Source organism: Nicrophorus vespilloides, unplaced genomic scaffold (genome assembly GCF_001412225.1).
Source record: "Nicrophorus vespilloides isolate i.1.1-1 unplaced genomic scaffold, Nicve_v1.0, whole genome shotgun sequence".
Taxonomy (NCBI): Eukaryota; Metazoa; Arthropoda; class Insecta; order Coleoptera; family Silphidae; genus Nicrophorus; species Nicrophorus vespilloides.
The window spans coordinates 50-13,071 of record NW_017099607.1 but is presented as its reverse complement, the minus strand read 5'-3'; the positions used below and the strand labels follow the sequence as shown (position 1 = coordinate 13,071).

Genomic DNA, 13,022 nt, shown 5'->3' with positions numbered 1-13,022 from the left:
ACGTATAAAAATAAAGGATACGTTCCATAATTTTTTAAAACCGCATAAAACTAAATCAATGAGTTACAATATACCGAAAATTGCATAAAAAAGGGTTTATTCAATTTCAGAAAAATTATTAGTCTTACTATATTCTTTCTGAAATGTTTTTTCATAATTTTATAAAAACGTTGACAATCATAGACAAGTTTATTAAATTTATAAAACTTAACAATTCCTTAATTAGTAATTAGTAATTAAAATTCAGAAAAATATAATCTTAACATTTTCCTCTAAATTTATACGGAAAAATTTTACAAAAAAAAATACAGAAATTTTTATGAAAGTTAATCTTTCTTCACATTTTTTTCTTTAGAATTATCGTCGCTATATGAGAGTGTTCGGCATAATTTGCGAATTGGTTCGATGTTGATTTTTCCCGAATGTCCGAATGACCGAATGTATATACAAAAAAATATTCAACAAATAAAATTTTATTTGAAATAATTAAACTAATTATGAAAATTTTAAGTAAATTTAACTTATTTAAAGAATATTAATAGATAAATTGGTTGAAAAAGAAAAAATGTAATTAAGTCAAAAAAAATGTATAAAAATATACGTTTTGCTGATAATTTATACATTTATACTCGATACAATGAATACATTAATAACTCAAGTTGTGACATTAATTAATGTTGATGCGTTTGTTTTTTCTGTCTGCGTTATATTATTGTATTATTGTTGCTTTTTCTTTCGCGTCTGCAAAAGTACTATTAATATTGGCGTGTTTATATTTACTCTTCGTCCTTGTTTCTCCAACCGTCCACAATACATAATACATACACATTTTATTCGGTATTCCTTGGACACTATTATTAGTTTTAAAATGATAAATTATCGCTGCGATGTGTCAGTTTGTTACGAGTCGCTCTAATTAATGTTGGCCTCCGAACGTAACGACCGTTTTCATATTTCACGATTTATCAGGAGGACAATCTCGGACGGGACGGAACCGAAGTCTCCCAAAAACAACACATTATTAATAATAATAAACATCAAACAATATCTGTAGCAACAATCGGTCAACTTCAGAAAAGAAAACTGTGTAAAAATACAACAAATAAATCAAAAGTTTTGATTTTTCTTCTTAATAAAACGTAATTTCACGTTGATAATGAATTAAGTAAAACAATTTGTAGATACATTTTAGATTTATAAATTTTGGAATTTGGAATTGTACTTGTATCAATAATAAAACTTTTTAAAGGAAACACCTTCAAAATCCAAGACTTAAAATTGTATTTCGTCCTAAAAGTTGATAATTAATTAAGTAATACAATTTGTAGACACATTTTATTTTTATTACTTTTCAAAGTTGTTCATTCGTTTTAATATTGTTGTTTTTATTTCAATGTTGGAGTACCACAAGGAAATGTACTTGGACCTTTTTTTGTACCAATCATCAAATTTCTGAAAGAAAACACTGCGAAAAACTTTAATTTAATTTAAGTTTTTTTTTTATATAAGAGAAATATGTGATGAAAGAATGTTGAAGAAAATCTCATTTAAATGAAATTTGCGTTTATATTAAAGAAATAAAGTATTAGAACATTCTATATAAATAAAAACAATGATTGTTTGATTATTGGTACAAAAAAAATTAATTCCAATGAAATTTTAATTGTATCAAAGAAAGTTTTTGTTTAGAAAGTTTCAAACCGTACTATCCACACTATCCGAGGTATTGCAGTATATTTAAAGCAATAAAATATGACAAATAAATGTGATTGAAATAATGATGTAATTAATCGATATAAAAACAAATGTAATTAGTTAATAGCTTATTAAAAGTTTGATTGAATGATTCGAAAAAAAGGGGTAAAAAGTAGACAGAACAGCGATTAAATATAAATTAATTTGGGTCTGTAGGTTTTAAGAATGGAGAAGCGACGGCCCGCAGAGTAAGTTTTTAATTAATCATATTCTTTTGATTGCAAGCTTTTCCCTTCGTTTCTTTCTTTTCCATTTTATTATATATTCTCGTTTTTTTTTCTTTTCTTGTCCACTTCTTTTGGTATTTGGACGTTCATATAATCCACGAAACCATCTGGATTATTATCCTCCTGCTGGTAATTAATAAAGTTTCGTCCTGGAAATCGCGGTCCATCGAGTTTTAAAGTGGTTATTGTTGCAGTGCAGAACTAATCCAAATAACTAAAGACACACTCGAGTTTAGGATAATAATAGGAACCGCAGGGAACTATCGAAGGGATGGACCAGAAACAGAAGGCACTCATACCCATATGCCTAAAATTAATTAATAACTGTGCATCCTTCAGTTTCGATCATCGTAAACTCAACTCAAACTAGAGCTCTTGGCTATTCGGAAATATGGGTTTTTTTTTGTTGCTTGATATTTGGAAAGATAAATAACTTTGTGCTTATTGTCAAACAAGATGTAACTATTAATCTCGTCTGTCAACATGGAGTGACCGAATTCAGAAGCATTTCTCTGCGGAGAAGGTTTCGAGGCTCACGGTTCGACCTCAAAGCCGGGGATCCTCGCAATGCAAACATTCCACGACTGTTTCGCTATGCCAAATTGTTATGTATACACTTTATCCGATTGGGAACTCGAGATAAACCCAACTCAAATTCAACCTTTTCAGTTCAATAATTCTTATGAAAAATTTACTAAACTATTTACAATTTGCTCAGCGATTACACTTTTCAATGTAATCAATAATATTGATGATCCATATGATGCTACACGTATATTATATAATTAACAATTTCATATTTTCATCATTTTGTTAATTTTTATTTTGAATCCACATAGAAACAAATATAATAAGTAGATTCTATTGGAAACAATAAATTACTATAATAATAACATTTATAGAAACAAAATGAATTAGAAATTAAAGAAAACATAAACAAATACAAGATTCTGCTTAGATTCTAAAAATTTAGATTATATTCATTTATTGGTATATATCATAATTATGTACATTACTAATTCCAAGTTTTATATTTTTTTTATTGAAATGAATAAATGTTATAATCAAATATTTGATTTTTTTTAAATTATTTAATGTTTCCATAACTAAATCAAATTATTATAATTAAATTAGTGAACAAATTTAAAATATTTATGGATTTGAATCAAGAAATTCAGTAAAATTTAATTTAGTTTTAGTAAGTATAAAATTGAACAAAATTGAATGAATTTTCTTTTATTATAATATAAAGGATAATATTTTCATCAGCAGAAATCTGATAAGATGATAAGTTTTTATTCAGCTCTGAGATTATATGTATTTTGTTATTAAAATTGTTTGTAATTTTGGAGTAATTTAATTAATTGTTTAATTAATGAAGGAAATATTTAAAACTTATTAACAACATGAATTGCATTTTATTACAAAATCGAAGATAAAAGTTTTTTTATAACTTTTATTACTTATTCACAACCTGCCAACATCTCTGGAAATAAGTCGAATGTTTAATAAAAGTTTAGTAAAAGAAAATTTGATTTCATTTTAAATTTTTCTGTAATTAATAAATTAATTTATCAAAGTTTTATGTTCTTTTTTAGAAAGGAATTTAAGTATGATAAATGTTCAATACAATAAAACAATATTGATGGAATTATAAGTGAGTTATAATGTATTATGTTGGAAGCTTTCAATCGATACTCGATGTCAATCTTATTTGTTTTTTTTGTGTATTCGTGTATATATATATTTTTCTGTTGTTGGAAGAGTTCAATGAAGGGTATCAACAATGTGATTAGGGTTACCTTGGATGCCGTGTTTCGCTAATGCCGTAGAATGCAATCCATTTAAGGAATTATTTTTTTTGTTGGGGGAGAGGGAAGAAATGGGAGAAGAAAGTAATCCGACAGGCCATTATCTCTTCCCGTCCTCCCTTTTCCTCTCGATTTCAATCAATAGGGGCGACAACCGGAAACGCGATTGTCTGTTTTGACGTCTTATTGGAAGGAGGAGGAAAGAATCGATCTCACTTTTTTCTCTTCGTCATCTCTCCATATCAGCAGCATCATTCCATCTCTTTCCTCCATATCCCAAGCACGATACTCGTACACATTTCTTTTTTTTGTTAGTGTGCAGTTCATAATTCATATTACACTCACGGTCTCCTATATCCATTTATACTAGAAAACCCATCTCTATCAGAGATAGAGAGAAGGGGTCTGGATACATTATGGATATGAAAAATATGCACAGATACGGGTGGAAAATGGCTTTCCCCCCAAACCCAGAAAATGGGGGGATTTATGTGATATGTATTTACTTTTATTACGGACTTCCCGTATCCGTTTAAATTGGAAAAACGGTCACTTGATTTGTGTTTATAATTTTGTTGTTGTTGTTTGTTGCAGATACACCGTCTTTCGCGATATCCCGTGAACCGGGTTTCGGGTTTCCTATAAGGGAGGGAATGCCCGTTTCGTTGAAATGCGACGTCGATGCGAACCCCAAGGCGGCGCCCATCTGGCAGAAGGATGACACGGATCCACCGGTTCAGCAGACGCCTGACGGATTCCTCAACTTCACCGAGATACGCAGGGAGCACAGCGGATGGTACAAGTGCATCTCCAGGCATCTTCTCGGAAGATTCTCCAGCATCGGATACTTCCTCAATGTCAGATGTAAGTAGTTTAGAATTGATAGAATTACAAAAAAAAAATGCAGAAATAACTCCCACATTACGAAAAATCACTGTGTTAATCACTATTATGATAGCATTTGGAGGATGTAAATTAAAAACTTAAAGCAAAATAAACTGTTTTATATCTACATTCGAAAAATACAAAGTTTTTCGTGATAACTCGTATCATTTTTTTTTCAATTCCTCTTTAAAATATGGGAGTTATTTCTGCCGCACCCTGTACATTAGTATTTAAATTCACTTTTTTATAAAAAAAATATTTAAATTCAATTAATCCCATAACTGCAATAACATTAATAATATTATTTTAATCAAAAACATCTACAATACTGAATACCTTCCTTTTCTATTTACGACTTAATGTATTAATTTTAGTCAATCATCATTTTGATTAAAATATTGAAATCCTATAAAATCAATAATAAATCTAGGGCAGAAAGTAATAGATTTTTACAGCAGATGACTTTTTATTTTGTATTGTTGCAAGAAATATTTTATCCTAAATGTTTGATAAGTAACAAAAAAGTTGGAGATCCATAAGTTTCTGTTCTAGTCCACGACTTTATCAATGACAAATTCTGATAATCTAATTAACATTTGTGGATATTTATAACAGATTTTGAATTATAATTTAAAAAAAAAACAATATTCATGGCTTATAATATCAACAAAATATTCTAAAATCAAACCAAAATTATCAAACCTTATACCATTTCGAGGATGAAAACTGTTCAACAAAAATGATTAACTTATAAAGCAAATAAATTGCAAAATTGGGATACACCGACCGCTCATAAATTTTTATAAAATTGGACACACGGGCACACGAAAAAAAAGAAGAGAAACAAAAACAAACCCGAATGATATATAATATATTTAGAAAAAAAAAACAAAAAATTTGGACCGTTGCATAAATAAATTGGGACAATGGGATTCGAATGCACGTTGTTATATAATTCATTTTAAAATAAATTGTTTTTCATGGTTCCTTGGATATTTCGATGCGGGTTATCAATCACATAACTGTCTCTATGTATTTATATACATATACGTGAATGCGAACGAGTAAAACATAAATTGTTTAATTCGATTATTATGAAAATGTGTGTGTGTGTGTATGTGGATGCATATGCATAGATTAATAATAACATAAACGGAAATAATGCAAGCGTATAATTCATCTTCCATATTCATTTGTCCGGTTACGCAAACACACCTACACCCAGGCTAATATGTGCACATACTCGTACACGTAGAGAGCCGCACGTTTTACTGGTTATATAATAAACAGGGCAGTTCCATTAAACTTAATGCACATTACAAATCACGTATTTAATAAATAACGCGGACATTAATAAAATTTCGCGTTGGCTGTGTGTGCATATGTGTTGGGAGGGAAACTGGGGGGAATTCCCCGTCGCCTCGCGACTCCTGGATTCAATTAATTGCCCGATTCCATTTTCGGTAAATAATTAATCAGCAATAGTCATCAGTCACAAAGCGGTATCAGCTTTCCCAAATTTATAATGTAAAATGTGTTCGTGCATTTGTGTCACCCCACATTATATTCATGAAAATTACTTCAATGATTCGAATGGAAACTGATCAAATGATTAGAGTGAATACTTAATTCAACCCTTTAAGTGGTTATGTCGTATATATTCGTCATGGTCTCTTGTATTGCGTAGCGCCTATGACGAATATATTCGCATCATTAATTTACTTGGTATACGCGTAATCCTTCATAGTAAAAGAGATGCTATTTACTATGTAGAAAACAAAATATACGTGGCCACTAGGGAAGTCATTTCATACATTGCATCAATGATTAATAGATTTAGAAGAAATATTAGAGATTTGATAGATAATTACGGCTTTATGGATTCCATCAGTGCGGTTTTACTATTGTCCACTTTGAAAAATTCAAAGGAAACTATTGGCAAGAAAGGAATTACGGTTTTCACAAATAGATAGCGTTATGTTAGTTTTTCCTTTTGTCATTTGAGAGATGTCACCTTTAGTTGCCTTTAGAAGCTAATTGCCAACCACAAAGCGGTATAAGCTTTCCGAAATTTATAATGTAAAATGTGTTCATGCATTTGTGTCACTCCACATTATATTGATGAAAATTACTTCAATTTTACGTTGATTCGAATGGAAATTGATAAAATGATTAGAGTAAATACTTAATTAACCCCTTTGGTTTTGTCGTATATATTCGTCATGGTCTCCTGTATTGCGTAGCGCTTATGACGATTATATTCGCATCATTAATTTAATTGGTATACGCGTAATCCTTCCTAGTAATAGAGATGCTATTTACTATGTAGAAAACAAAACATACGTGGCCCGGCTATCGCAAGCCCGACAACCGAAATCCCGTCCATCGAAATCTCGACGTTCGAAATCCCGAGTGTATCGAAATCCCGTCTGGCTCAAAATCTCGACTATATCGAAATCCCGACAGTGTCTTTCATTATTATAAATTTCTACAATAACATTTTTATGGTAGTCGGGATTTCGATATAGTCGGGATTTTCACATAGTCGGGATTTTCACATAGTCGGGATTTTCACATAGTCGGGATTTCAAGCGTCGGGATTTTAATACAGCTGGGATTTCGAACGTCGGGATTTCGATGCACTTGGGATTTCAATAGACGGTCTTTCGGTTGTCGGGCTTTCGATATAGACCCACGTGGACACTAGGGAAGCCATTTCATATATTGCATCAATGATTAATAGATTTCGTAAGTTGTATAGTTATATTAGAAGAAATATTTGAGATTCGATAGATAATTACGGCTTCCATCAGTGCGGATTTACTATTGTCCACTTTGAAAAATTCAAAAGAAACTATTGTGATGACAAGAAAGAAATTACGGTTTTCACAAATAGATAGCTTTATGTTAGTTTTTTCTTTTGTCATTTGAGAGATGTCACCTTTAGAAGCCAATTGACGTAATTTTATTTACAGCTGTTAGTTTAGATTCATTTTTAACAGGAATCGAAAAAAAAATAAAAGTATTTTCATACCAATAACAAAAATATAGTTTCAAAAGCCTTTATTTAAGAGTTAATATTTAAGAGTTAATAATTGCTTTTGAAACTATATTATTGTTATTGATATGAAATACTAGAGTTAATAAATAATCAAAAAAAAAATTATTGGTAGAAGTTTACAAATATTCAATTTTACTTATAATTTTATATTTATTGTTAGTAAAAATAATAAATTGACAAGAAGTAAAGATTGCGTAATGATGTATAATATTTTTATTTGATTGTACAATGGAAACGTATCGTTTAATCTTGTTTAACTGAAACACATACAGAAGAGGAGTTTGAAATAATTTTCGCGCACTGGCAACTAATTATTTTCGCTGCTGCTGCCCTAATTGCTACATCAATTGATTAAAGTGCTAACAGATTTGCATGGTCAAATAAAAGGGGACGCATTATTGGATACAACTACCCCATCCCCATCACACACACACAGTTTATTGCAAACATTTCACCGCAAATACCAGTTCTGCCAGCAATTCCGAATAATTCCAAACGCCTATTTCATAAAATAACCTTTGCGTTTTTACACATTTTACGTTTCATTGAAATAGTTATATTTAGATATACTTAGACTAAAGATTGTAAAATTACCGATAATTAATGAAATATTGAAATTTTTTGATCATTTGAATGAAATTTACACGATTTTTTTGTATGAATCTTGATTTGAAATAAATACAAAACTTGATATTTTTCTATAAATTCCTGTTTATATTAGTTACTAGAAAATACTGAAATTAGATCTAAAGTGTAGACATTTCCTTTTTAAGGAAAGATTTTTTTAAATTTTTATTACAAATCCTGATTTTGAAAATTATAAAGAATTCAATTAATTATTTCACAAAACTAGTACAAATAAGTACTAAACTGTATGTTCACTATAAATTTCTGTTTATTTAATTTATTCAATGAATCTATTACATAATCAAGTAATCAATATTTTTTTTAGGAAGAATATTGTGATTTTATTACAGCAATTTTTAAGTTTTTTTTTTCAATTCAAATCTTGTTTATGAAAATTGCAATGTTTATTTTTTCTATAAAATACTGAGATTTCCTTCATTACGTTCGTAAATAAGAAATGATTTCTGATTGACCGTTTTTGAATACTTATAAATATAAACATTCACAAATTAACAATTTAGAGTTTACAAATTTTCTCTTCCTTAATGAAGAATTTTGTTAAAGTAAAGTATCAATTTCGTAATATCTTTCACATAGATAAAAATAGAAACTAAATCGGAAAATCGTCTAAAACCTATAATTTTTATTTAATTTATTTCAATTAGGTATTGTTGTTCATAAGCATAAATGTTAAATAATAATTATTAGAAAAATAATACTTGATTTTATTATAATTATACCAAAAAGTTTTATGAGAATGCTTTGAGCATTATAAAAAAAAAATCTGCAACGTTATGCATATCATATAGAATTGTTATTGTTGTTTTTTTTTTCATTGTTGTGTAGAGTATTAGCAACACTCGGAATGCAAATGTAATCTGAGCTGCATTCTTTTTAATCGTCGTCGTGGCTCTGCTTTTGCTGAAATGAAATTTAATTTGGATTTAATTAAAAAAAATGCATGCGTGCGCGGCGCTCTTGTGTGCAAATGTATAAATTAATGTGGTATAATTAAAAGTTTCGGATCGCTCCAGAAATGCAAGTACGGTGCAGAAATGTTTAGCGAAATCCTGCGGATTAAATACAAAGTAATCTAAGGACGAGAGCGAGATGACTGCAGATTGAATGAGTGAATGAATGAGAGAGAAAGAGAGAGAGAGAGGTGAAAGGACGAGAGCGTTTGAGCCTCCTGCCCTCATCCAGGACGAGAACCGGAGTCGCTCAGGACGTTCATAAAGGGAAACGCAGATTATTATTACTGCTGCTAGTAGTAGTCCTGCTATTGCGAACACAAATACTCTCGTGTTTTCGTTACGAAACAATTAAACCGTTTATACTACTTATACATTCCTGGATTTACTTCATTCCGTTTGCCGAAAAAGCAAACTGCTTCTCTTTGCACAGCGAATGATGACTACAAAGGGACGCGATTTACGTCTGAATCATTCATATAGTTTTAAATAAATAATAAACAAAATAGTCTAAATATGAGTATTTGTGTGTTTCAAGTAGCAAAGTTTAATACTCATTCTCAATTTAAAAAAGTTATGCTTGAATTTTAGTATCATAAATTATAAAATTAATCTAACACAATCTCATTAAAGTTGATCTTTCTTAAGATAACATGAACTAATGTACCCTAAACAAATCTTATCCAAAAACAGCTTAATTTGGAACAACAATAATCTGGATATACACAATAGTAAGACATAAACCAATATAAGAATTAAGATCAAAGTTAAATCATTTATTAATTACATTTCAAAATAGATTTTCTACTGAAATTTAACTGACTAAGTAATTTTTTAATTAAACTTACAAAATATTACCAAAAAGTTTTTAAAAACTTTCGTTTCTTCCATATTTAAATTCTGTTCAACATTTACAATACTTATTGAAAATCTATATTGAATATGCAAAGTTTTATACTCATTTCGACATCAAAAAGTTACACTTCAATTTTAGTATCATAAATTATAAAATTAATCTAACTTAATCTCATTAAAGTTGATCTTTCTTAAGATAATATGAACTAATCCGCACTAAACAAATCTTATCCGAAAACAGCTTAATTTGGAACAACAATGATCTGGATATACGCAATAGTAGAACATAAACTAATATAAGAACTAAGATCCAAGTTAAATCATTTATTAATTACATTTCAAAATAGATTTTCTAATGAAATTTAACTTACTAAGTAATTTCTTAAATAAACTTACAAAATATTAACAAAAAGTTTTTCAAAACTTTCGTTTCTTCCATATTTAAATTCTGTTCAACATTTACAATACTTATTGAAAATCTATATTGAAATTGTATTTTAATGATTCAAATTTAATTTTATACTGAAATTAAATTTCATAATAACACAAATCGTTGAAATTATGCAAAAATCTACAGATTTTGTGCTAATTTTTAAATGAAAATTACAAAATCTGATCAATCGTTTTTTAATAACTTTCGTTTATTTTCAGCATTTATTGAAAAATGTACATTGAAACTACATTTTCATATATTTCAAATTTAATTTTATACTGAAATTTACTTCCATAAGAAGAAAAATCGTTCGAATTATGCAAAAATCCATAGATTTTCTGTTGATTTTTTTTTCAATTAAACTTTAAAAATCTTGTTAAAGTTGTTGTTAATATATTTTTTAAATTTTTTCTACAAATATATTGAAATGGAAACAGTATATAAATATTAAAGAAAGAAATATTTGTTGTGATGATAAAATTGTTGAAATAATTGAAATCATAGAAATTTTATTTAGAACGATTTTCTGAGGTGATGAATTGTTTATTCGGTATACATTTTTTACTGGTATTTACTTAGTTTTCAAGTTTAATAACTACTGGAGTACACTTATCCACGTGTATGAGGCGAGTTGAAGAGTGTGAGAGTAAAATGTATATGTGTGAACGCTTGCTTTTCTATATGTATACGTATACATACACCCACCTAAGTAAAGCTGATACGGAATAAAGTTTTGAAAAGCCCTTCCCGAAGGGCGCGCATTGACGAAGCAAACAAAACGTCGAGTTGGCTCGAAGGTAATGAGGTGTTTGAGGCGGTTCTGCCCTCTTGTATTTATTAAAGAACGTCCCGAAGATTGCATTTTGAATAATTTATCCGAAAACCCAACCAACACATCCCACCCCCATTAACCGTGTTCAAGCAACGCGCGAATATTTAACAGTTACGATAGCAACAACAGCACAGAAGACCGGCTCTAATTATTTCCGTATAATTTCTACTCTTTACATCCCTCCTTTGTGAAATGCGAATAAAATAAGCGTAAAATTAATGGTAATTTTCTTCGGTTGCAAAAACAACAAAATAAATAAAAAGCTTATTTCTCTTTAATAAATACAATTACGGTGAATGCGAAAAGCAAAATAAGCACGAGGAGACATAAATATAGTGTTTTTGGAAAGAGAGACGGAGAAAAGAAAATAATATTGGAAACAGGATATTCCCATTAAGTTTGGAATCTTGTATCTCACTAACCTGTAACCAAGAAGGACATAAATCAATAAACTGATTCACTTCGGAAGATTTAGTGGCTTCTGCAGAAGCGTATTTCCCCTTTCGACGATAAATAGAAATTGCTTTTACTTTTTATTTTCCTTTTTTTTTGTCAATTTCTATCTCAATCTTAACCCTTTTTTCTCTCTCTTTTTGTTCTAATTTAATTGGAATTTTTTTCGTGTAATGTTTTTCGTTCTTCTGCTTGCTTTCTTCCAGATGACATGGAAGTCACTCAGGAGCCGGACTTCGACATCGGCGAGCTGAGCTCCACTGGGAGACAATTAGAGGTGGCCCTCGGAGGAGCCGTCCAACTCGCCTGCCCCCCAGGTCGGTAATTCAGCTCTAATTTAAAGTGTTTAACCTTTTTCGACCCAACCCTCCCTCTCTCCACCAACCTATGACCTCTCGAAGCCCATTTGGCCGCAAAAGTGCACCACGAGCAAAAGTACTATCTCTGCGGGAGGCTAAGTAGATAGCAAAAAGAGGATCCAATAAACCACAACAACGTTTAGTTGGCTATTTCACTGGTAAAAGCCAGTAATCAGACTGAAACTAAACATTACGTTTTTTTACACCAATTCACAATGATAATTTGTACTACAACAAATTTATTACAGAAATCACAATCAAACTCAAGTACATTTTACAAAAAAGTTAAATTCGGTATTTCTTACAAAAACTAATATATGATTAATTTCATTATTAATAGTTAAACATTAATTAACATTACTACATAATTGCACTGTTTTCTTCAAAACAACTTCAATAAACTTCACAAATATTTTGTGATTTATTTCAGTATTATTACTATAAAAATAAGAAATAAACTCAATATTATAATATTAAGATAACATGAACTAATCCACCCTAAAAAAATCTTATCTGAAAACAGTTTAATTTGGAATAACAATAATCTGGATATACACAATAGTAGAACAAAAACCAATATAAGAATTAAGATCAAAGTTAAATCATTTGTTTATTACATTTCAAATTAGATTTTCTACTGAAATTTGACTTACTAAGTAATTTTTCAAGTAAATATTAACAAAAAGTTTTTCAAAATTTTCTTTTCCTCCATATTTAAATTCTATTCAAAATTTACAATACTTATTGAAAATT

The 13,022-nt window shown here is 29.4% G+C and overlaps 1 protein-coding gene across 1 annotated transcript; it reads left to right on the top strand.

The window, feature by feature from the left end:
- The first annotated feature begins 4,245 nt into the window (after positions 1–4,245).
- Positions 4,246–12,235, top strand: LOC108564852 (cell adhesion molecule 3-like). The gene is made up of 3 exons (XM_017924022.1): positions 4,246–4,291; positions 4,388–4,657; positions 12,117–12,235. The coding sequence occupies exons 1-3, from the start codon at positions 4,246–4,248 to the stop codon at positions 12,233–12,235; spliced, it is 435 nt and encodes a 144-aa protein (XP_017779511.1).
- The last annotated feature ends 787 nt before the right edge of the window (positions 12,236–13,022 follow it).